At 41.4% G+C, this 25,499-nt stretch overlaps 1 protein-coding gene across 1 annotated transcript; it reads right to left on the minus strand.

The window, feature by feature from the left end:
• Positions 1-273: 273 nt before the first annotated feature.
• On the minus strand, positions 274-25,190 carry LOC6583995. The gene is made up of 16 exons (XM_044008298.1): positions 25,116-25,190; positions 23,274-23,585; positions 22,794-23,094; positions 7,153-7,579; positions 6,743-7,041; positions 6,589-6,675; positions 4,145-4,318; positions 3,889-4,093; positions 3,727-3,826; positions 3,560-3,658; positions 3,155-3,475; positions 2,150-3,085; positions 1,805-2,059; positions 1,234-1,603; positions 419-1,162; positions 274-278 (listed from the first exon to the last, which is right to left on the minus strand). Exons 1-16 carry the CDS (start codon positions 25,188-25,190, stop codon positions 274-276), a joined length of 4,710 nt encoding a protein of 1,569 aa, XP_043864233.1.
• Positions 25,191-25,499: the final 309 nt, after the last annotated feature.

Consider the following 25,499-nt stretch of genomic DNA (forward strand, 5'->3'; position numbering starts at 1 on the left):
TTGGCGCCGGCTGCGGCGCTGCCCAACTTGAGCAGCTGCTGCTTGTGATGGCGATTGTGATGATTGTAGTTGATGGCCGTCAGATCGTGCCGTGAGGCACCGCCGCAGCCAGCACCACCGCTACAGGCGCCACCTGCACCGCCACCGCCACCGCCACCGCCGCCGCCAACACCGTTATTTGCCGCATAGTCGTGCGGTCCGCCCACCGTGTGACGCCGCTTGATTGAGCGATTCTGTTTGTTTTGTATCTGCCGCTTCTTGGTCAGATTCATGTCAGTCTTTTCATCCTTGGTCAGCGCGCCAGCGGCATGGGCCCACGACGACGACGACGATGTCGGCGAGCAGCAGGCGGCGGCCGCCGCAGCAGCCGCCGTGCTGGAGTTGCTGCTGCTCATGTGTCGGGTCGAGTAGTTGCGACAGTTGAAGCTGGCGCTGCGAAAGAGTCGATGATCGCGTCGCTTTTTATTGTAGCGCTCGAGAAAAAACGATGGCGAGGGAGCGGCCATGAGCAGCTTCTCCTTGGGGTCACTGGTGGTGGAGCCCTCCGAGTCGTCCTCGGAGCCGGCGCCACCAGCGCCGCCCCGTTGCTCGTAGGCCAGCGAGCTGCTGAACCGCAAGTTCTTGCTGCCGTACGAGTTGCGTTGCACCGCGCTGCCCGCGTTGCCCGCGTTGCCCGTCTGCGAGCTGGGCGTGCCAGCCAGCGGTGTGGAGGCGCTGCTTGAGCCAGTGCCGGCGGTGGGCGTGGCGGCGCCACTAGCCGGCGCCGTTGAGCTGCCCTGATGGATGGGCGCCGTGGCCGAGTGCTGCAGCTTGTGCGCCGCCTTCAGCAGGCTGGCCGGCAGCGGCGCCACCGTCGGCTTCAGCATCAGCTGCAGATGCTTCTCGTCCTTGGCCTCGCCCAGCGTGTTGGTGGCCGTGCACGAGCGGCTCAGCAGCAGCGAGTGCGGCGCGTCCAGGGCGCAGAAGTTATGGAACAGTCGCTCCGGCGACTCGTCCGCATACGGAATGTTCTCGGAGTGCAAGTGCAGCGGCTGCCCGAGCGTGTGTCGTCGATTTTTTGGAAACTCCGGCGAGCCGTTCTCATCATTCGACTCCGAGCCACTGCGCAGATTGCGCAGCTTGCTGTCCAGCGTGTCCGTGATGGTGGTCAGCGACATCGAACCTGGCCAAGGAGTGGAAGTAATTACAATACTGCATCTTTGGGGGAATGATTTCCGCAGAGCCTTCACTTACCCGTATCGCTCAGCCGGCTGCTGGAATCGTCGTCGGTGAGCTGTATGGATATGTCCACGCTGCTGCGCTGCTGTTGGTCGTGCTTGCCTATGCTGCTGGCCGAGTCCACGCTGGCCAGATCCTTCTCGTCGAGGCTGGCCTTGCGTGTCTGGCCGCTGCGCGAACTGGAGCTGGAGAGGAAGCCGCCGGTGCTGCGCTTCTTGGTGCTCGCTGCCGCCGCTTTCGCTGAGCTCGACGACGACGTGAAGGCGGACGAGCCCATCGCCGAGCTGAGCAGCTTGCTGGTGGTGCTGGTCTTGCTGCTGTGCAGCGTGGAGCTGCTGCTGGTGCTGGTGGTGCTGCTCGCTGATACCTTGGCGTAGTCCAGCGACTGAAAGTGAACAGCGGGCAGGATTAGGCCAAAATCGCAAATGCTTTGCACAGCCTTGCGCTGCATTCGTCTTTGGTTGGTGGTGCGGATGGTGGTGGTGGTGGTGGTGTTGGTGGTGGTATTGGTATTGGTATTGATGGTGTTTGTGGTGGTATTGGTGGTGCAGTGGATATTGTGCTGAGCTTGGCTACTGCCGCTTACCAGAACACTCTCGCCCGAGTACGTGTCCGAGCTGACGGCGCTGCGCTTGCCGTGGGTTCGCCTACGCAGCTGCGGAATGAAACGTGAGGAGCGCGTCTCGCGCTCTGTGATGCGCTCAATCTTGGACAGGTTGTGCAGCAGCATGCTCGTTTGGTCCTCCTGCGTCTGCTGTGGCTGTGCAGGGCTCGGCGCGGCCGCACCGCCGCTCAGCTCCGCCAAGTCCGGCAGGCTGCCGCCCTCAAAGAAAAACTCGTACTGCAAAAGAGAGAGAAAGCATGTGAATTGATTTCCATTGATTAGAGCTGCAGCAGCAGCAGCAGCAGCAGCTACAGCATCTCAGCTCACCTGCGTGACAAGCAGCTCGACAATGCGACACTGATGCTTCATGTCCTTGACAGCCGTCTCCAGGGTGTCGTTCGGTGTTCGTATAATGGATGGGCCAAAGATAATGGCCAGATTCTTCGGTTCCATGCGATTCACCTCGCAGTTGTCGCTGACGCGGCAAAGGTGCCGGATCAGATGCTTCATTGTCTCGTACGGATGGCGGGGCAACAGCTCCACAATATCCTTGAGCAGCATTATCCGCTCCATGCCCGTCTTCTTGTCCGCCTCAATGAAGTTGATGTAGAAACTGGCGGGCATCAGTGCATCCGGCAGGCTGCGTATGAACAGCTTCAGCAAGCTGCTAACCACATTGACATCCTCCCACCGGACGTCGGTGGCGCAGCTCTCGAACTGAAAGTCCTTAGTGTTAACCAGCTCGGACAGCTCAGAGATGGCCGCCTTGTTGCCCGGTATGCGATAGATGCCCACCACGCCCAGACCTTTGGTTTCCACAATGTTGGTGCACACCTCCACCAGATGCGGCACGTATGCATTATTCTTGGACATGGGACAGGCGCGCAGGGGCAGCCCAATGGAGCCGCCTGTCTTGTTGGCACAGCCCGAGGGTGAGGCCAGGTCGGCATGGGATACGCCGCCGCCACTGCCGCCTCCTCGTCGGAAGAGCAAGTCCTTCCAGTTCTTCGACTTGGGCGAGCCCAAATCCTTCTCTGGTACATTCTTGTGCGAGGAGGGCTTGCGCAGCTTCATCACGGGCGAGATGGCGTCATTGGTGACGGCAGCTGCCGCTATTGTCGCCGCCACAGGTCCCTCCATCAGGGCCCCGCTCGAGTGTGAGCTCAACGGCGAGCTGTCCGCAGCGCCGGCCACGTCGTCCAGATAGCTGGACGTGGCTGCTGTTTTCTGTGGCTCCGCCAGCTGTTTGCCCGCCGGCTGCTCCTATACGAAACATAAGCGTGTAATTATGAATAGAAATTCTAGGAAATTTGTGCATCTGCTGCAGCTTACAATATCATCATAGTTCAGACTATCCTTCCACTGCAGCAGGCCAAAGAGACGCTTCATCTCGTTGCTGTTTTTGGTCTTGAAAAGAATTTCGGTGTAGGGACCGCAGGAGGGAGCCGTCGACGCCGGTGTTTGCGGCTCAGCGGCGCTGCTGCTGCCCGACGACGTCAGCTTATCGTGCGCATCATCCAAATTGAGCTCGTTGCCCAATGTGGCCAAGTGGGCGCCGGTGGCGCTCGGCTTGGACTGCATGCGTATCAAGAACTTCTTTTTGTCCAGCGACTCGTCAAAGAATTTAAAATTTCTAATATCAAGCTCTATCACCTGCCGGACAATGAAAGATTAATTAGAATTAGCATTGCACCCGACCAGGAAATCCTATGAAGGCAACTAAGAATCTCGACTCACATTATGCTCCGACTTGGTATGGCGACCAGAGTAAATGCGCAGAATGTCGCCCTTGATCTCCAGTTTCACCTGACGCCATGATCGATACTCCGACATGCGCTGCAAGAAGAAGACACGATGGCTTTAGTACAGCCTACCCTTCAAGGATTCATTTGAGTGTTGCATACCTTGCCATTGATGCAGGAGGACTTGATCTCGATCTCCGTTTCGAAGGCTTCCAGCTCGTTGGGCACGTACTTGCCGTTCAGCTCGGCATCGATGTGGATGCTGTGCAAAGCGTAAGGATTAGCTAGGCGATGTGACTCCTCGGCGGCTCGCGAAGGACTCACCTGCTGCGCATGTCGCTGCTGATCGAGGCCCGACGATTGCCATGGTGTGTACTCAGGCGCACGTCCTCCAGGCCGTTGGGTGTCTCAATGAACTCGTGCCCGGCGCCGGTAGTGCCGATCACATCGTATGTTGGGTCTGGATGCTCCTCCACCAGGGCCTTTGTCTTGTGTGGCTCCACGACGGACGCTGCTGCGGCTGCCGCGGCTGCTGCCGCAACAACAGCTGCTGCCGTGCTACCAGCACCGCCAGCACCACCAGCAGCTCCGCTGTCCGCTGCCGGCTCAGCATGGTATTCCGCCTCGTTGTTGGTGGCACGCAGATACGAGATTCGGCGCACCGGCTTGCCCTCGTCAAATGAGCTGGACGAGAGCGGCTTGTACCGCCGCACCACATTCGCCGACACTGTGGCCGCGTCCACAATGGCCGCGGCTGCAAGCATAAAATTGAACCTCATTGAAACCAAATTGCCAAATTCAAAACCACTGAAAATTTCATTCACTATATTTATGAATTTTGATTAACATTTAAAGTTTTAACCAGAAGGATATGAGGACGTCAGAATAATAAAAATTAAAATTAAAAACAAAAAAAGTATTCAATAAAGTCAATCGGAAGTAAAGCAATGTTAGCTTATGAAGTGGAGATTGACAAATGAAAGCACTTGATTCGGGAAGCCACTAGCTGAGCTGGGTAATCGAGTCTGCCAACTGCTACTGGAAATTTTTGTTGTTTCTTTTCTGTGAACATCTAACATGGAGTGATACCTGGGGAATATTGTGTAGCAGTTGGGCTGAAAAGTTCGTAAGCTAATATAGACAAAAATGTGTTTCGATGAAACTCAATCTTATTATTTAATAGAGTTTGCCTTCGGAGTATTTCTATATGTATAATACCCTGAGACGTGGAAAATCAGGGTCTACTGGATGTGTAACATTCCACTGAAGGCGTGGCAGAGCCCAAAATATACTGCACACATTCTTGATCAGGTCAAGCAGGAGCTTGGTCCATGTAGCTATCTCTGAGCCTACTGGAGGAGCTAAGAAATATACAGATTAAATTTATTGCAACTAATCGATAGCTATCTACGTTTTGACATTTATCGATTAAAATCGATACCGAAAGGGAGTTATTAAATTATAACTCGTATATCTTTGGAGCGCGAGTCTCCAAGCTTCCCAACTCATTTTGCGTGTATTTTGTGCAATTTTTGTAGTTCTGTTATATTTCGGATGTTAGCTCTACATTTCACCAGATTCTTTAAATTTAGCTGCAATTGCAATTATAGCCAATATTTGGAATTCTACTTATGCATGTGCAAATAGGCAGTCAAATGTGTATTCTAAGAATCCCAATTGCAACTGAATTGTGTTTGAATTATTCGCTGCTGCTTTGCCAGATGGCGCTTTGGAGTCACGGAGTTGGTAGACGCGATGGGTTCAAGCCTAGCGATGTTCGTTTGTCGAGGGTCGTAAGTTTGCATATGGATATGCGAGATAAATATAGTCCATAGGAGTATACGAGTAAAAAACTAGTAAGAAGACTCTAGTCGAGACTGCTCGACTAGGAGATACCCTGAACCCTCTAATCTGATATTCTAATCACTCTGCACTTCTTTTCGGCGAACATACGAACATAGTAGAACGCGATCTGCTAACTGCGCAGTAAGCAGCGACTGCGCTTGGGCTGCGCTGCAGTGTGGGCAACATTATAAGAATTTATTTGTTGAATAATTTAGAACATAATCATAATGTTCAAATGTATGTACATACCAAAGCACAGGTCTCTAGTACTTGAAATACGTCTTTTACAGAGGTGAGGGTGAGGGGGTGGATATAAGGGTGGGGGGTAAATTACAACAAAAATCGAAATTATATAAAATACATATAAGTCTAGCCATATAACTCTAGCTAATAAACAGGACAGGGCCAAATCGATTCAGCTCGTCGCTCTGATCAAGAATATATATACTTTGTGGGGTCTGCCACGCCTCCTTCTGCCTGTGACATACTTTTCAACAAAACCATTATACCCTGATTTCCCATTGAAAATGGGTTCAGGGTATAAAAAACACAGATCGAACTTAGTTCAAGGTGTTTCCTAATTGGAGGTCCAATCGAACTATTTAATTTGTTTTTAACTATTTAATTGTTTTTAAATATGCTTGAGTTTAACTAAGTTGATTTTATCTCTTAAGGATTGAGAAGATGAAAAATGCATGCAATTTGAACATATCTTTTATTTAAGATTTGCGACACGATGCATTGCATTGTTGAAAAATGTAATATATATTATTTAATACAGTCGAGATTCGATAATTTGTACACCGCTAAATCAAAAATCGCGATAAATCAAAAATTCTATCTCCTTGCAAAAAAACAAAAAAAAATCGTTCTTAAAAATCCTCGATAATTTGAATTTCTGGGTAAATTGAAAAATTATCGGGACTTGCCTGTATATAAATATATTATATTATATTTAGGAATTTCATTTCGACACTCTTGAAGTTAGTTTAAAGTGAAAACTTGGAGTATTAGCTGGATAGATAAATAATTGATTGGAAAAGAAATCAATTCTACTGCTGAATTTTTCCAGATCAAAGATCAAACTTGAATCATCGCAACCAAATCTCAAATTTCTCCCAAGTAGCTCCCATGTCATAACGATTCTCATAAGAGAGAAGCCAACAATTTCACACTTACCGCTGCTCTCAGCAATGTCCGCCAAGGTGGCAACCGTATGCGAGGAACTACTGCTGGGCTGCTGGTGCTCCGGAACACTGCTGAACTCTGCAAATAGTCGAGCAATTTATTAGTTTCTTTTCTTTTCAGATCAGTTCAGATCAAGGTCACTTACTGCTTGGCGTGGACTCGAAGGTGGCGTTCGCTACCGTCGCCTTGTGCAGCTCCATGCGGCTGGTGTTCTGGCCATCGACGGCGCTGGTGCCGACAGAGCTGCTGCTCTGCTGGAACTTGGCGTGCATCTGGTGCAGCGGATGCTGTTGCAGTGACTCGTATAGGACGCTTTGCTTTTTGGCTAACGCAACGGAGGCGGCGCTGCTCGATTCGGAGGCGCCACTGGCGTTGGTATTGATTGACAGCGGCTTAAATGGATCAAAACCCTTCGACATGTGCGTGACCAGTTTGCGCTCGAATCTAAAAATGAAAAAAGAAACAAAAATTCACAATTAGCAGAGGTTGAATATTTGATTGAGCCAGATCTTGACTGCCCACCAGGAGCTGCATCCAGCTGCCACAGCTACTTACACCTTGTTGGTCACGCCCGTCTCTTGCAGCGTCTCAAAGTAGTCTAACTCATTGCCGTACTTGGCATTGTTGTTCGCAACGCTAACAGCCACCTGTCGTGGCTGCGCCGGCATTGCACCCAAGGACCGAGGCGCCAGCTTGCTGCTCGTATAGCTATTGTACATGTCGTAGCCGAGCACAACTTGCTGCTGCTGCTGCTGGAGGTGGTGATGGAGGTGATGCTGCTGCTGCTGCTGCTGCTGCTGTTGCTGTTTGTGCAGCACTTGGTGGCGCACGCGCGGTGCAACGTTGCCGCCTCCTCCTGGTGGCGTCTGCGAGGGAAAAAAGTGCTGCGCCGCTTGTTGCTTTTGCGGCAGTGACTGCGCTGCGTTGCCGTTGGATGTGGAGGAGGCGCTGCCTGAGGCGGACGACGAGGCAGACATCACACCTGAGGGTAACGGCGATTTCAGAAACTCCTCTTTCTGTTTGATGGATTCGCGCAGTCGGATCATTAGGTCGCTGTTATCGCTGCTGCCGCTGCCGCTGCCACTGCCACTGCCACTGCCACTGCCACTGCCGCTGCCGCTGCCGCTGGCAACATTCACGGCGTACAGTGCTTGGCTGAGGGCTGCTGCCGATTTGGGTTGGCGCTGGGTGGGCGTGGTCGGTGTTGTGCTTGCTAATACTGTTAGATTTGGCGGTTGATTGGCACTTTAAGTAGAAGAGAAAGCAAATCAATTAGTTAAGGATTTACAATTAACTAAAGGTCAAATACTTGAAAAAAAATATAAATAAAAAAATAAAATAAATCGGCATTGAATCAGATGCAAAGTTGAAATTAAGGATTTGTTAAAGAATAAATATTTGTTTGAAATTATATTTAAATAACTCATTCATTCTTTAGTTAAATGCAGGTATTTTATACCGAAATTTATATTATTATGATATATAATAAAGTTGATTTTATATTATATTCATTTTATTTTATATATATTTGTTTTATTATTTTTTATTTTTATATTATTATTTTAAAACAAAATATAGCTTTACGGTGCATTTCTTATAATTTTATAAAAAATATAATATATCCAAATATTTATCTCATTTTATTAATTTATTTGTATATGCATATTTTAATTTAATTATTTTTTTTTTCGTTTTATTTTCTTTTTAATTTTATTAACTCTTAATTTATTTATTTATTATTGTATTTATTTATTTTTTTGTTTTTTTGAAGTTTGATCATTTATTTTGTTAACTTTCTTTTTTTTTTTTGCTTTTTTTTATGGCATTTATTTATTTTGTTAAAAAATATACCAAATTTGTATATTTTATTAACAGGATTTTTTTTTTTGTTTTTATTTCATGTAAAATTAATTTGATTTGATTTTTATTGCTTTGTTTTGTATATGTAATTTATTATATAATTTAATTTTCATTTTATAAATATTGTATTTGCATTATATTGTATTTGACTTAAAAAATACTATTTATATTAATGATTTAATTTAATTTTAATTTTTTATTTTTTGGATTTTCATTATATGTAATTTTATTAAATATATTTTTCATCATTTGATTTACATTATATTGCTTGTTTGTTTGATTAACTGCTAAACGAAAAACAATATTTGAATACATAATATTAGCTTGTTTTTATGCAGTTGCAATAATAATTGAAAGTTGACGCTGTTTTTTGATTTATTATAACATCAATTGTCAGTCATACTGAAAGCTAGAGCCCGCGTTATCTAAGATATATATTGAAATGCATATACATATATGAATGTACATACATATATACATATATGTACATGTAAATATATCTTTATTTCAAACAGCTCAAATATGTGGCAATAGCGACTGCCTGATTGCCATACGAAATAAGGTCGCACTGGAGAGCTGAGAAATGTTTTTTTGGCGCGTGCCGTTAGCGTCGCTGCCGTCGTCGCCGTCGTCGTCGCCGTCGCCGTCGACGTCAAAGGCAATGTCAGCGCGAACGTCAACGCTTCAGTATCCGATTGGACGCTGTCAGCTGTTTGGGTACGCTGGTCACGACGACGATAACAACATAGCCGTTGCCAAATACGAGTAAGCTGCGCAATTTGCGTAAACAGCAGCAGAGTCGCGCCCCCTCGTCGTCGCCCCCGCGAGCGCCGAGCGGTCCGCACAGCGCTGGCTGTGATGACGATTTGGATTATGAATGTGTTTTGCAATTCATTTTTGATTGTTTATTAAGCGAATGTATTTGCCTAAGAATTTCATGCAAGCATCCAGACTGCAACGGATCACAGATACAGATCTTGCCGGGCCACAGGTGCCAAAAGCGAAAAGGGAAACAATTGAGTGATGCCTATGAAATGGCATAGAGGCACAGTCATGAGCAGGAGCAGGAGCAGGAGCAGGAGCCATTGACCATTTTACTATTGACAAAGGCTAATGGCTGGCTGCCGCTTGCCTGCCTGTCAGGTTGCCTAATGGCCATGGCCGTGACATAACCAACTAACTGCAAGTTGTAGTTGTGTGTGTGTGTGTGTGTGCGATCTATATATGCACTCAAGACTTGATTCAATTAGATTGCGGCTGCTGCGTCGCGCAACTCTGATATAACTCAATTTGCCTGGCATAACGCGCTTCGCTCCTGCTGCAGGCCAGCAGGACAACGGCGCTTGCTGCTCGCACATAACGGCTTCCTGCTGGAGCAGCACAGCGCCACAGCAGCGCGACCATATCCATTTCAGCCGAGAGCGCAGCAGCCAATGCAAATAATTTGCTCCAGCTACTTTTCTCGCAACTGTTCAAGCGAATGCAGGAAGCGAGCGCCCATAATGGAGGAGCACGGCGGGCATGGAGCTCTGCTAGTGCTTCCTTTGTTATGGGCTACAAAGCTGAGCAACGTAAATGGATACGCTTGCATGATGCGGGGGGAGCGAGGTGGTGGCATACAACAGGTGCAGCTGGTAATTAAGTGCCATGCTCTGCCTCTGGCACTGCCTCACCCCCCACCACCGCGTCGTTTCCCCTTTGTCAGTCTGCTTTAATGGAAAAAATCAAGCAACTCCTGATTGACCTTTGAGTGGCAGCATAAATTGATTTATGGACGTCAGCAGCAATCAGATACTTTGACCTTGCCAACTTTACGGCTGTGGGCGTTTAGCGCGGAAAATCGAAATTAATGCTACGCTCCCAGTTGCCTAATTAAAGTTTTCCCCCACCTTGCAATCGTATCCAGGCGATTCTTTGGACTCGAAGCCGAGCGCAAGCTAACAATAATTTTTTTTTTTTTTGCAGCCAAGGCAACAATTCTTAAAAAAAAAAACAAGTAAGAAGACTCTAGTCGAGACTGCTCGACTAGGAGATACCCTGAACCCTCTAATCTGATATTCTAATCACTCTGCACTTCTTTTCGGCACACATACATACACACGCACGTAGTAGAACGCGATCTGCTAACTGCGTAGCAAGCAGCGACAGCGCTTGGGCTGCGCTGCAGAGTGGGCAACATTATAAGAATTTATTTGTTGAATAATTTAGAACATAATCATAATGTTCAAATGTATGTACATACCAAAGCACAAGTCTCTAGTACTTGAAATACGTCTTTTACAAAGGTGAGGGTGAGGGGGTGGATATAAGGGTGGGGGGTAAATTACAACCAAAAGCCGAAATTATATAAAATACATATAAGTCTACATTTAAAATTTGGAAGCTCTAGCTCGAAAGGTGTTGGAGATATAATTAAATAACTAGCTTTCGATACGGGTATTAATCGATAATAAAATATCGGGGGTAGTTATCGATATATAGAGAAAAACTTGATATGCGCGTGATATACACGGACCTAGGAAAAAAATTCAAGTCTCTAGCTCTTATATCTTCTGAGATCGACGCGTTCATAGATACGGACGGACGGACGGACAGACAGACGGACAGGGCCAAATCGACTCAGCTCGTCGCCCTGATCAAGAATATACATACTTTGTGGGGTCTGCCACACCCCCTTCTGCCAGTTACATACTTTTAACAAAACCATTATACCCTGATTTCCCATTGAAAATGGGTTCAGGGTATAAAAATTAATTAAGCTAAATGAAAATAGTATGAGCGTATATAAATAGCACTGTTTACTAAATACAGTGAAAAGAATTCAATCCTGTTATCGCTGCAGCTATACAGCTACAGCTACAGCTACACAGCTACAGCTCAATTGTATTTCTTATATTACAATAGATGTATTTCTTTGCAATTCCCCTTGCATTCCTTTGCATTCCCATTTAATCAGAGAGTGGAATTCAGCTTATGCTTAGTATACTATTACTACATATTGCTTCCATTTGCATGAATACAGCTGTATATTGAATTGTGCACTACACTTTTCATGAATACGAATATGCAGCTGTGTTCAGCTAAATAGCAGTGCGATATGTATTCAGGTATGAAGAAATGCTAAATCGGTAAATGCGATTAGCATGAAATCTGTATTTCCCAAGCTTCTCATGAAATTGCACTTGATGCGTTCTTTAAATTTCAATATTACAGTCGAGTCTCGTCAATTTGCATTCCCTTAAATTGAAAATCCCCATATATCGAAAAAATGCAAACCCCTTGAAACAACTCTTCTCGACAGCTCTAGATCAATTGAATTTATGTGTAAATCGAAATTCGAATTATCGAGACTCGACTGTATATACAATAATAGAGAGCGAATCACAAAAACAGAACCCAACAACTTTTCAAACTGCATGAAAGTAGAGGATATATGAAGCTTTCGTGGTCTTGTAAAACGCAAAGATATATTTTAAAGTTATCAAATTTGGATACTTTTAAAACGCACTGCAATACTTAATAATTTATGACAACTTTTCTATTTCTATATTAAATTGTGCTTTGATAAATACGCATTAAGATTTTAAAACAATAAGTGAAGACATTCAAATGTCACTTAAATGTTACGAGAAATATGTTAAAAAAAATGAGAGAATCTAAATCAATGAGGAATTAAATATTTCTGCGATTTCTGGGCAGTTTGTGTGCCTACAAAGAATCTATATGCATACTCTAAAAGTTAATGCTCCACAATAAAAAAGTTCGATAACGATATTTATCGATTTCATGAAAGAAAAGGATCTTTTTTTTTTTTTTTTTGGTATTTGAATGAAGTGTGAAATCTGAGTTTTATAATTTTACAACGCATTTAGTATAATTAGCTAAGAACCAAAGGCCTTATTTAGGATATCTATGATTCTAGTCTAGTTCAGACTTCTCCAGGGCTAGATGGACTCGACTCATATTAAAAAGTATATATATTATTTGCAGTTTCTGGCTTCAGCAAAAATACAACAAATTTCCATTGTGTTCAGTTGATAAAAACTTGAAGTCATTAGCATTAAATGTTTATAAACAAAAGCTGCCTTTGAATAAATCTACTTTCTACATAAATATTTCTCATATTGCTATAAATTGAAAGTGAAATATTGAAATTGGCTTTCATAAAAAATTGGGGCTAAATACACACCCATATATTTGTATTGTGTATGTGTGTATATATATATGTGCATGTATAAGTAAGCCATATTAACACGAGCGCCCAAAACAATGCTCTTATGTGACTGCACAACAACAACAAACAAGCCCAAGTGACCATGGGTAATGACAAGTGGAAATCCGTTTCCATGACCATGAAAATAAGCAAACTGACAGTTGACAGGAACGGAGACGGAGTGTGAAAGAGAACGGGAGACAGAGAGAGAGAGAGAGAGAGAGAGAGAGTGAGTGAGAGAAATTGCAAATATGCAATGTTGCAAACAATTTTAAGCTATATTGTACTTGATGTCTATTTGGGGCATAGGGGGTCTATAGGGTCCTATATAGTACATATCTAATATCCAAGTATTGTTATCTTCACATAAGCTCTGTACACAAGGCTACTAAAATAAATAGATCCATTAACACAAGTGATTCGAAACGCTGCGAATCGCGATTCTATTGTGCTGATTTCTCGTACTTTGCTATTGTTGTTGTTGTTGTTGCTTATCAGCAAAGAGTGAGCCAAACACAAATGAGCTGTATCTATCAGGCATAGAAACATGCACACATAGACACATACATACATATTACAAAAGTATGTGTATGTATGTATGTATGTGTGTGTGTGTGTGTGTGTGGAATTTCGCGCTTTATTGTCTGCTTGTTGTGTATGCACTAACTGTTCATTGTTGATGTTCATGTTGTTGTTGTTGTTGTTGTTGTTGTTGCTGTTGTTGTTGTTGTTGCTGCTGTTGTTGCTATTATTGCCGGCTATTGTTTGATTTGCGTATTGGCAACTCTTTTGCCTGTTTGCAATTAACAAGTCATAAATAAAAATGTTGACATATTTGATAAGCCACAAAACTAAAGGCTGAAACCTGTCAACAGTTCATCGTGTGACACGACGCTTCACGCCCCCGCACCCACACCCGCCTGCCACTCAGTCACTCTGCCGCCCTCCGTCTAACATACGCAGCTCTTTTATGCTAGTTCCCTCTCACTCTCACCCACCGCATCTATCCCTTTCTGCCCTATGCTCGATTCGCATTGCATTTATTGTTGGCATTTGGTATCGATTTCGCTGCTGGCGGCGACGGCGCCCTGCGGTATCGATAGCGGCAATGGCGACACCCATTGGCGTCGACGTCGACGCCGACGCCGACGCTGGCAGCGCTGGCATTCGTGTCATTGTTTGGGCAACGCGCACGCAACGGAAACGAAACACAAACGCAAAATCGCATTCAAAAGAAACGAGAAGAAGGAAAAAAAACGCACACACACACACACAATTTTTTGAGCAACAATAAAGCGCGAGAAAAGAAAAAGAACAAGAAAAAAATAGCATAAAACAAACAAATAACTACTAAGAAATTGAGACAAACGCGCATTGTTGTTGCTCATGTTGTTGTTGTTGTTGTTGTTGTTAAAACAACATTTACTTAAGCGTAGCTGTTGCTTTAGTTAGTTCAGTTGATGTTGCTGTTGTTTTTGTTGTTGTTGCGCTCATCATTAATTGAAAATACTTCAACTTTATGATCCAATATAGATTTCAAGGCCTTTGCAAAACACGAAACAAAAAATAAAATAAAAAAGGAAAAACTTTCCAACAGCGGCCCCACCCACCGCAGCCACCTCACCCACCACAGCCGTCTCAGTTCCTGTCACATTTTTATGTTATATGACAGCTTGTTTTGCTTTATCAAAGGCAATTATAATTAGTACACGATTACTAATGATAAGCGACTTTCGAACTCGCAATATCAATTTGAATTCCCACACACGCACAAGCACACACACGCACACACACACACTCGCGAGAACTCACTTTAAGATCTCATAAAATTTATTATGATGCGAAATCTACGCGCTCCACTCGCCATCAGCAACTAAACTAAAATACAACCCAAAGTCCATGCGACTAAACTGAAATACAAAAAAAAAAAAAAAAAAAAAAAAAAAAAAAAAAAATCCAAGCGACGAAAAAAAAAATTCACTTTGTATGCATATATGAAATTCATATTAAGCTCGCGACAGCAGCAGCCGCAGCAACAGTGGCAGAGGCAGAGGCAGAGACAGAGACAGAGGCAGCAACGAGACACAGGCTGGGCTAATTGAAAAGAGCCCCCAGCTATTGAGTGGGCAACCGTCGAACAACCTACCGTCAAGCCACCGACGACCCAACGACCCACCCAACCACTGAACGGCCACAGAACTGAACGCTCTTTCTTTTATTTTATAAGCAATTGTGCCACGCGCATAGCGCAAAAATATTTCATTGTACGCACACATACAAACACAGTGTAAATGGATGCGCTGCAATGGGAGACACAAGCACACACACACACACACACATACATATATGTATAGCCAAAAGAGTATACAACTAGTTGGATTTGTTGACGAACACGAAACTAGCAAATTCGATTAGGGACTAAAATCAAAGATAGAAACAGGAGCCGGGCTATTTGTATGGCTAGAGGGAAGGGTTGGGGGGGGTGGTGTGGAGGCACTCATCGATATCGGTGGTATCACCCATCTGGCTGGCCAGATACATATGTGCTTGGCCCACTCGAAAACGTAACTCCAGACAGAGACTGTGCGTTGTTTCTGGCCCTCTGTGTAATTGTCAGCCAAAGTTCGTCAGAAATTTGACCAGGCACAGTGGTGCGAAAGCAATACTACCTGCCTGAATTTGAGCACACTTGAAGAGGCTTTAAGATTGGCTTGAGATAATGAAGAGTTATGCATATTATTGGATCAGTTTAGAGGGGCCTTGATCTAATATATTTATAGAGAATATTATTAGTAGTAGTGTTAAACTGAATTGGGTTAAGTCAGGAAAACTTTTAAAAATATATAATATAGTATATACAAAATTATACAAATTTTTAATTAAAAAAAAAAAAATGTCTGTAGTGTACCACTGTGCTTGTGCCTATGTAAGTATGTGAGTATGTAATATTGTGTGTCTATTTCTTGTTCGCTTTGAACACTGTAGTCATCCATCAAACATGTTGCTGAAATTTCGGTACACGCAAAACAAAGCTCGCAAGGATATAAGGTCAAGTGGTATTTACACAAGGATATATATATGCATGTAAGTATGAAGGCCGTTATATCTTCAGTTTTTTACATATGCCAAACTTTTCTAATATATTTTACTATATATAACAATCCATAACTAAGCCCACATTGACATTGGACTTACTATAATATAATATAATAATATATATAATCCATTTTAGCAGTATTAATTATTGCTAGGATCCTATATATCACATACCCCTCATATAACAGCTAAATATGATCATTGAGTAACTAAGTAATCTACAAAGAGTATTTAAACTTCAGTGTGCTAAGGCAAAACTTTCTTTTGTGCTTTCATAATACTCATTTGCTCTCGCTCTCTCTCTCTCTTTCTCTCTCTCTCTCTATCTGCTTTGATCTTTTCATGTATTTGTAGCTTTGTAGTTGATCACGGACTTGCGATCAGCATGAGAGTGAACGCATAATACAATTACAGGCCGTCCATTGACTCAAGTAGCCCAATAATTTACATATGTCTCTGTATGTGTGAGCAGTAGTATGCGTAAGAGCCAGCACGATCGTCTTGATCATCATCACCATCAGCATCAGCATCATCATCATCATCTTCTCCATCTTCATCTCCCTTCCCATGGCGATCATTATCTTGCAAGTCGCCAGTCTTAATCTCAAAACTCATCTTCAGCTGCCATCCAGTGCAGCGTAATCTCAACTTGAATCTCGCTGTCGCTATAGGTGGCAGTGCAGCGCTGCATGTGGGCGTGGCAGTGGCGGCAGGAGGAGGCTAACAGCACTGCTGGGCTGTTTGGGGTGGGTGGAGTGGAGGTTGGGTGTGCGAGTGTTGGGCGAATGAATTGAATTGTCATTCGCAGTGATTGAAATGTTTTTCTTCTTTTCATTCTCTCTGTCTATCTTTTTCCCCCTCACTCTCACTCTCTCTCTCTCTCTCTCTGTGTGTGTATTCGAGTTGCACAAAATTCAATTAAATTTGTCATAATCATTTAACAATGGAGCGCTAACAAATATTCGCATGCATTCGCTTCAGTTGTTGTCGAACACTCACACACCTATGTTTGCGAATATTTATACAGATAAATGTGCATATGTGTATGTGTATGTGTGTGTATGTGTGTGTGTGTGTGTGTGTGTGTGTGTGTGTGTGTGTGTGTGTGTACACATGCACATTTGTTTATTTTTTGCATTGATGATTTTGCATATACGATTTAGCTGTGCTTTGCCTCAATGTTTCTTGCATTAGTCACTCACACACGCGTCTCCCATGCTTGGGGAACAGACTCAAGTAGCAACAAGACTTCAAACTGGATCGAACATGTGGAAATATGTATATATAACTCGCTTTAGATAACATTTAACTAACATAAATGGATTTCGAATACAAGGCATTTGGAAAGAGATTCAAATTTCAAGTTATACGACGAAGCATCGATGACAAATAGGAAATTTTTTCAAAATTTTTTAAATATTATTATGTAGGGAATATCATGAAATTACAAAGGATTTATATGACATATAAATATTTAAAAATTGAATATAAAATATGTATTTCATATTAACTTTATCATATCATATTCTGACGAGAGAGTTTAAACCCAATGTTACTGAAAAATACGATTGTATATAAACTACATTAATGTATTGAATCCAAGTCTATTCATTTCCATTAGAGTAGGACTCAAAGCCCCTAATCACGAGTGCTCTAAAGAGAGCGCGCCTAACTTGTATAAATTTTTGTTTTTATATAATATATATTTCATTATGTAAGAATATATATTACACAGCCTCAAGCCGACTTTATCTGAAAAATTTGACCTTGACAGGGGCTCTGTAGATGCGAGTTCAGCTGGGAGCTCAGCTGATTCTTGGTTAGCAACTGATTGCTCCATCGTATTTATAGTTTTACAAACACAAATTCCAACAGTTTCAGCATTCATTCAAAGAAAATCGCATCGAAATGGGAGCTAATTTAATTTTGATAGCATTCAGTCACCATTCAGAAATCAGACAAGAATCGAGTTCATTTAGAAAGTCAAGTCGAGCAGCTAGCTCACATTCGAAATGTGTATTTCAGTGGGTGGTACGCCGCGACCGTCTCTCCAGCCACTTATCTCAGCTCGAAAGCTTTTCGCAACAAGTTGCCAGCACGTAATTAGAAATGATAAATGGTCATAATAATAAAGAAAACGAAAAGAATTCAAATCAAATTCGACACGTGCCAAACCGTCAACATGGAAGCATTGAGTTAGCTAAAAGCGCAGATTTACATTTCTATTCATATGGAGTAATCGTTTCTAATGTGAATAATACAGAAACTATCTCTATATACTTTAAATTTAATTGCCTAAAGTTTGCTTTGATTGTTCAGACTGAAATTCATTATAAACATGATTTACTATCAATTCATTTTGTTTGCAAACTTGAATTGCTTGGAAAAAAAAAAAACAACTTTCATTGATCTGCATTCACACAATCAAGATTTATATATAATAATATATTGAAGCCACCATCTCAGCAAACTCACACTCAAGTTGTATTCCAAAAAACTGAATCAGTAATAATTTCGTTTGCTACTTTCTAAAATATCAAATAAAAAACACAATTACTCTGCATCAGAGCCGTGCTTGGATCATATCTCTCCCTCTCTCTCTTTCTCTCTCTAGAGGATTGTCTGCCCTATTCACAATAAAGAGTGAAAACAGGAAGTTCGCCCAGTAGCCAATGTCCAAATGTCCAATGCCAATGCCATGCATGTGTTTATTATTATTGAACTGCATTCGTCGTCATTGCTAAATCAAGACGCAGTCAAAAAGTCAACACAGCACAAAATATGATGGAAAAACATCTGAGAAGAAGAAAATATGAAATGAAAACAAAACAAAACATTATCAGATCAATTGATTCTGATGCCTGTCGAGGTAGCACCATTAAGGCATTCATTCGCCCAAATGCAAACAAGAGTGTGAGCAAAATTAATTAGCTGAGTTAGCTCCAAGATTAAATGAGCATTCTATAAGATGTCTATATAAATATTTGGATGTATATATGTATGCATATATAATACTGTATATATAATATATGATTTTAATTTCAATTATGTCGTTCACAATGAAAATAATATGTTAAATTTGTATATGTTGTGGACATAATTTTCTAAACTAGCTGGGGTTTTATATCCATAACAAAATGAGCATAGCGTCTACCAATATTTTGAAGATATTCTATCATATTTATGCAATAACAAATACAAAGTGTCAAAAATGCCCTGAAAAATAATATATAAAATCTTCTTAACCAAAAATCCCATGCAAAAATAGCCTTAAGTATTTCCCAGCCTTTGCTAATATTATTCCTTAAATCTATAAAATGAATTTATTGATTCTGACATAAACCTCACAAAAATTTCTCTGTAAAAGCATTGAAACAATATCGAAAACCATATAGCGTACATATGTATACTATATTTTTTCGATTCAGTTGAACACACTTTATGTTTAATGATTCCTACTTTCAACATGTATTACAATAATCGCTGACAGCAAGGCTGATAGTGTCAAATTGTGTGAATATATTGCAGCTCACTATATTATATAATGCCTATACATTGTGTATAAGCAATAGAAAGAAATATATTTTGTACTGCGTACATCTAATACGACTATTGTGCTTAATTATGACTGCACAAATAAAACAATGAAACAAGCGAGAATGTTGCAAACGAGCACAACCAACTGCATAATACTTAGACTTGGATAATAATAAAAAAAAAAAAAGAACTAAAGAAGGGGATAAACTATATGCATATATATATATGCTCTACATGCATACATATGTAGATGATCTACATATATGCCTAAATATATACCTATACAAGCACATATCTATATATTTTCTATACCTATATACCTACTATATCTAATAGATATTATCTATGCATCTCTATATCTATTTTATATAACATAATATGCACATAAATCTGTACATCCATAAACTTTATATATATAACTACTCTACCTACATATATACCTCATCTCATCTATTATATCTATATATATATGCACATATCTATACCCATATACCTACTATATCAATGCATCTATATGTCGATTTTATATGAATCCTTATTTCTATTTCATTTAAATTAATATACACATAAATTTGTACATCTGTAAACTTTGTATATCATATATCTATCCATTCATATATCCATGTAACTACAATATCTACATATAAACCTCATATCATCTGCTATATTTATATATCAACTGCAGCGAATAGATCAATAGTGATTCAACTACGCAACTTTGTAAACTCAGCTCATAACTAAATTTGTAATATTTAGTTCATCGCTGCTTCCCACGCACATTACACCGAACCAATATACTCTCTTTGCACATCTTGAACAATGCGAAAAAAAAGCTTAGCAATAAATGGGGTAAAAATTAAATATGATGATGAAATCACCGTGTGGTAGTCACAGACGACGTCCACATTTATCTGCTGTGTGGTGTTCTACAATTTTTATAGTCAGTCCGTCTGTCTGTCTGTCTGTGTGCGTCGGTCAAAGTATCGACGCATCATCATCATCATCATCACCATCATCATCATCACCATCACCATAATTATCATAGATGCTTGTACACATATCGTTATAACATGTGCAAATGTTTGTAAATTAATGACTGCAAAAAGTCAACAACAAAATGCGAGCAACTTGCCCAGGGGAAATGGGACGATGAGTGTAAATTTGGCAAACATCGCCAACAGTTTGCAATTGTTTTTAATTATTATTGCTGAGCTTAGCTCAAGTTACATTTAGAGCAATTGCTATTATAATTTGTATATGGCAAATTTCGAGTATCGCATTATTGAATTGTCAACTATTTGTCTGACACTGAAAATTTCGTTTTATTTTTAATGAAAGTGAAATAATGTATACAATATGCACTCACACACACACGCACACACACACGCACAGCGTCACCTGTGTGTATTGGAGGTAAAGGTAGGTAGTCTGTTGATGTCACCATAAATCAAATGCCACACAGTGTGATCAAGTTCATTGGAACCGCGACGGCGCCAAAGGCTGTTGGCCAGTAAACTGTCAATTTGTTTTGCTGAATGAGTTTGCTTATAGATGTATGTACATGTGTGTGCGTCTATGTGCACGCGAGAGTGTGCGTGTGTGTTTGTGTGAGCGAGTGTGCAAGTGCGAATTAATATTTATGAAACATCCGACGTATGTACGTCTATTAGCATTGGCAGGCGCGGCAGTGGTACGTAAGTATGCAAATTATGATAGAAAAAAAACAAAAACAAAACACTTAAATAACTATTTAGATAGAGATAAAGTTGCAATTTGCTGAAATTTGTTTATTTATTTTGCCAACATAAAACCCACATGCTAGAGCTCTGTAATATATGCATATATTTGATTTATTTATTTATATTTCCATTTAAGGCGATTTATATCCATTTCAATTTACGATATTTTATAAACTATTTCATATTATTATTTGTATATATACCTATTTTTTTTTTTTTTTTTCAATTAATAAAATAAAATTGTTTATATATATATTTTTTTTTGTATTTTGATCTTCATTTATTTAATTTGATATTTATTTATTTTTTATTCATATATTTAGTTAATTTTTTAATTATATTTTTCATATACATATTTATTTGTTTAGTTTTTTTTTTATTTATTTATTTTTTTTTTTTTTTTTTTTTTTTACTATTTTTGCTTTTATTATTATTTTTTTAATTTTATTTATTTTTCATATTGTGTAAATTTTATATATTTATTTATTTTATTTATTATTATTATTATTATTTATTATATATATTTTAAAATAGTGTTTTCTTTTCTTCTCTCTCTTTATAAATATATATCGTAGATCTTTATCGGAATATTACGTCATTATTTACAGATTTCAGCGAAATAGATATTTTATTAAATTTCTGCAAATTTCCTCAAACGATTTTTTATTATTTTAGATTTTCGTGAAAAACTCAGTGCCAAGGCAAATCTCTCTACATCGCCTATATAGGCATTTTACGTCATTATCGACTCTTTTGATTTTAGTGGGAGAGAAAATTCATTTCATTTTCTGCTGATTTCCTCACACGGTGACTTTGACAAATTTTGTGAAATTCTCATTATCAAAATTTTCGTCGTTATCCCACGGAAAGCATGTAAAATCCGAGATACCACTAACTTATTTGTACGACACAAAGATAGAATAATCGTGAATATGCTGCTACCAAGTAATGTGCCCAAGACTTGGCTTAAGCTGCGCAGTTGTATGATGGCCGTATACAACGATCGCTTAAGCTGGAGCTGCATCAAGAGCTACGGCCTCTTCATCCTGGCGCTGCGATACGCTAAGAATCTAAGTTTTTTGCATGCTACGAAATGCGGTTTGTTGTATATCACATGTTTGTGTGTGTGTGTGTGTGTGTAAGTTTCACATGTTTGATTTCAGAAGTATTCTGAGGACAGAGAGAGCCGGCATTTGCGTACCACTGTGCCAGTTGGCAACGACCGCTGGCCTGTCTAATTGCACTAAACACTGTCATTTTTGCTGCTTTGGCGAAAGAGAAACGCCAGTGGGCAGAGCGTCGCCACAACCTGCCGACTGGCGTCTGATAAGATTAACAGCCGTTTCTGCCATTGCTCGGTATCCCACCCCAAGCTCGAATCCCCCAGCTCCTCGCACTCACATGCTGTACCGAGGGGGATTGCCCCCCTCCCCCCTCCACACACACACACACACACACTTGAAATGCCCGGTTTTTGGCTTTGGGAACACGCTGACGTCAATGGCCCAGGTGAGTTGAAATAGTTTACACTTACCGCATAAAGCTGCTCGACAGCAGCTGCTGATGATGATGTTGCTGTTGATGGTGGTATAGCTGCTGCTGCTGCTGCTGATGCTGACGCATGCCATGGGCCATGTCACCAAAGTCGATGCTGCTGCTGCCGCCTGCAAGCGCCGGATGACGTTGCGGATGCTGCTGCTGCTGCTGTTGGTGATGATGATGCTGATGCTGATGCTGATGATGATGGCTACTATTGTTGGTGGGCAGTCCACTGCCGCTGGCATTGCTGGTGATGCTGCCGGAGCGACTGCCGCCGTGCAGCGGTGTCGCTGGCGAAACAGAGGATGCTGTCGAGGATGTATTGGCGGCAACAGCGGGATATGAGATCAACTGTTGCTGTGGAAATGTTGACTTGATGCCGGCGGCACCGCCGGCATTTGCCAGCAGCACCGGCGAATGTGTCGTGTGGCCAGCGCCCATCGATGGCTGTGGCGCCTGTGCGGACATCGTTAGGCGATTCGATTCCGGCGTGTGGGCAATGCTCGTGTAGTGCTGCAGAGACGACATGCAAACGGAACGGATAACGAATTAGAGGGCGACACTAGTTACGATGCGATATTTCTTTCGACCACAATATGATTTCATTTACTAAACCTTACACATTTCTTTTGCTTTGCTTCTTTTTTATTTCCTTTTTTTTTTTTTTTTTTTTTTTTTTTTGGCGCACTCACCATTTGCAGCACATCACACTCCTTGGGCACTACGTGCAGCGTTAGCACCGATGGCGTCTGCTTGATCATCGACACAATTGTGCTGTAGGCAATGCCAGCGATCGGCGTGTTGTTCACCATTAGCACCCGGTCGCCCGTTTGTAGATTGGCGTGGTGAGCCGGTCCGTTCGCGTGCACCTCTTTGATGAAAATGGTCTCCATCGCTTTCACTTGGTATGGCGGCAGCGACGTTGGTGACGTTGGCTCCAAGCCGACGACACCGCCGCTGCTGCCGCCAACGTTGCCGCCGCCGCCGACTGCGTTTGTCGCTTCCTACACAAAACGTAAAAAGCAAAAACAAAATAGCATACAAAAACGTGAAACAACAACAACAACAAAATAATATAAATATATATATGTATATAAAAAAGCAAAACAAGTAAGGTTACTCCAGTCCACTAAGAACGGCTAGCAGATACGCTTTATAAGCGCTATATAATATTGTATTTCAGTTATATATTTAAGTATAGGAGCTCTATAAGTATTCCTTTTGATATATTTTCATTATGATATTTATTTGCCATATTGAATTATATTTTATAATAGCTAAGGTATTAATTAAATATTGTTGAATAAAATACAATATATTTTTAATTAAATGTCCAATGTAAAATTGTAATATTTTAATGTTTATAAATATAAATTTACATTAAGAATCAAGTTTCCATTATATTTTTAATCAACTTTATTTAGGCAAAAACAATATACCCCATTTGATGCACTTTTACTGTTTACAGGGTATAGTTAATGGCAAATAGGAGAGCGGCTCAGAGAGCCATCAGCAAGCCCCAAAAGAGCAGAGCAAAGAGAAAAGAGAGCGCAATGAGCGCGCTTCGTATACAATGCAAAAAATATCATATAAACTATATATATAAGGAGTGGGAGCACAAGAGAGGCTGTGAGCAAATGGCAACTGGAAGCTGATCATTTCGGAGATACTCTATGCTATCGAAAAGGATTTCATTAAAGTAAGTAAATATATTAGATTAAATGTTTTAAAAACTGGAAAAAGCTTTGCATTACATTAAACAAGTAAAAATTAAAATGAACTAAAATATAAAATTCTTTGAAATAGTTGGTTAATATTTTTGTAATTTGTTTAAATTATATATTTTTGTACATTTTTATATGCATTTTCTAATTTATGTGAAGCTTAGGAATAATATGCAATCAAAGCAAAACTATATAAAAAAAAAAACACTATACTGATTATATTTCTATAAATAAGTAAAAAAAAAAAATATATATATATTTATATGTTTTTATATATTTTTATTTTTACTATATTTTCAAACTAATATAAATTGATAAAAAGATATTTAATATACCAGATATATAGTTTCTAATCTACCTACAAAATTCTAATCAAGCAATCGGAAATTGGATTTTCTTTTATCAGCATTTAATGCATATGATATTTAATTAAATTGAATTCATTTTATAAATATTATAAATTCTTTTTATGCATTGCAAATATCTCTAAAAATTTGCTGCCTGTTGGCGCTGCCGTTGCCGTTGCAAGCTCTTTGACGCATGTGGCATACTTCAGACAGTTTTGGCAAAGAGCAAAAAGAAAGCAGCGATTGCCATTTGAATAGGCGGCGCGTGCTTTGCGCTCACGTAACGGCGGCGACTGCGCAAATGTGACTGGCGCAGCTGCGACGCGGCGCAGAGCAGAGCAGAGCCGAAGTGAAGTGAGCATTGCCAGACCGCGAAAAGCAAAAGTCGCAAGGCACAATTGATGACTAATTGAAGATGGATGCAGGCAGACTCTGGCACACCAGGCTCTCGCTCTCAACTGACTGAGTTGACCATGCCCATGCCCAGCCCACTGCCACTGCCACTGCCCTGCCCCCTGCTATCCCCACCCCTACCCATCACAGCCCAGCTGGATTGCCTTGCGACGCTTACCTGTGGCCAGCTGGCGGCATCATCTTCCGGTGGATAGGCAATAAAGTGACGCAGCGTAAAACCGAAGCCCTGATTCTGACGCCTTCGTATGACAACCAGCTTTGGCTGTATCGATGACGCGGCTATCGCTGCATTGTTCGCTGCCGCTGCCGCTGCCGCAGCGGCTGCTGTGCTGGGCGTCGCTGCTGCCGCTGCTGCTGCTGCGGCTGTTGCATTCGAGTTTTGTAACATTTTCGGTTAAAGCTGCAAAGTTGTTATTATTTTTTTTATTTTTTA

Source organism: Drosophila mojavensis, unplaced genomic scaffold (assembly GCF_018153725.1).
Source record: "Drosophila mojavensis isolate 15081-1352.22 unplaced genomic scaffold, ASM1815372v1 contig_136, whole genome shotgun sequence".
Taxonomy (NCBI): domain Eukaryota; kingdom Metazoa; phylum Arthropoda; class Insecta; order Diptera; family Drosophilidae; genus Drosophila; species Drosophila mojavensis.

What these genes read in the sequence shown, in the direction of transcription:
- LOC6583995 (XM_044008298.1), bottom strand. Translation starts at nt 25,190, where the DNA reads ATGGGTAGGGGTGGGGATAGCAGGGGGCAGGGCAGTGGCAGTGGCAGT. An exon ending in CTTCGAGTCCACGCCAAGCA is followed by an intron (nt 6,676 to 6,742) that starts GTAAGTGACCTT and finishes GACTATTTGCAG; the next exon opens with AGTTCAGCAGTGTTCCGGAG. An exon ending in TCGAGCTGCTTGTCACGCAG is followed by an intron (nt 2,060 to 2,149) that starts GTGAGCTGAGAT and finishes TCTCTTTTGCAG; the next exon opens with TACGAGTTTTTCTTTGAGGG.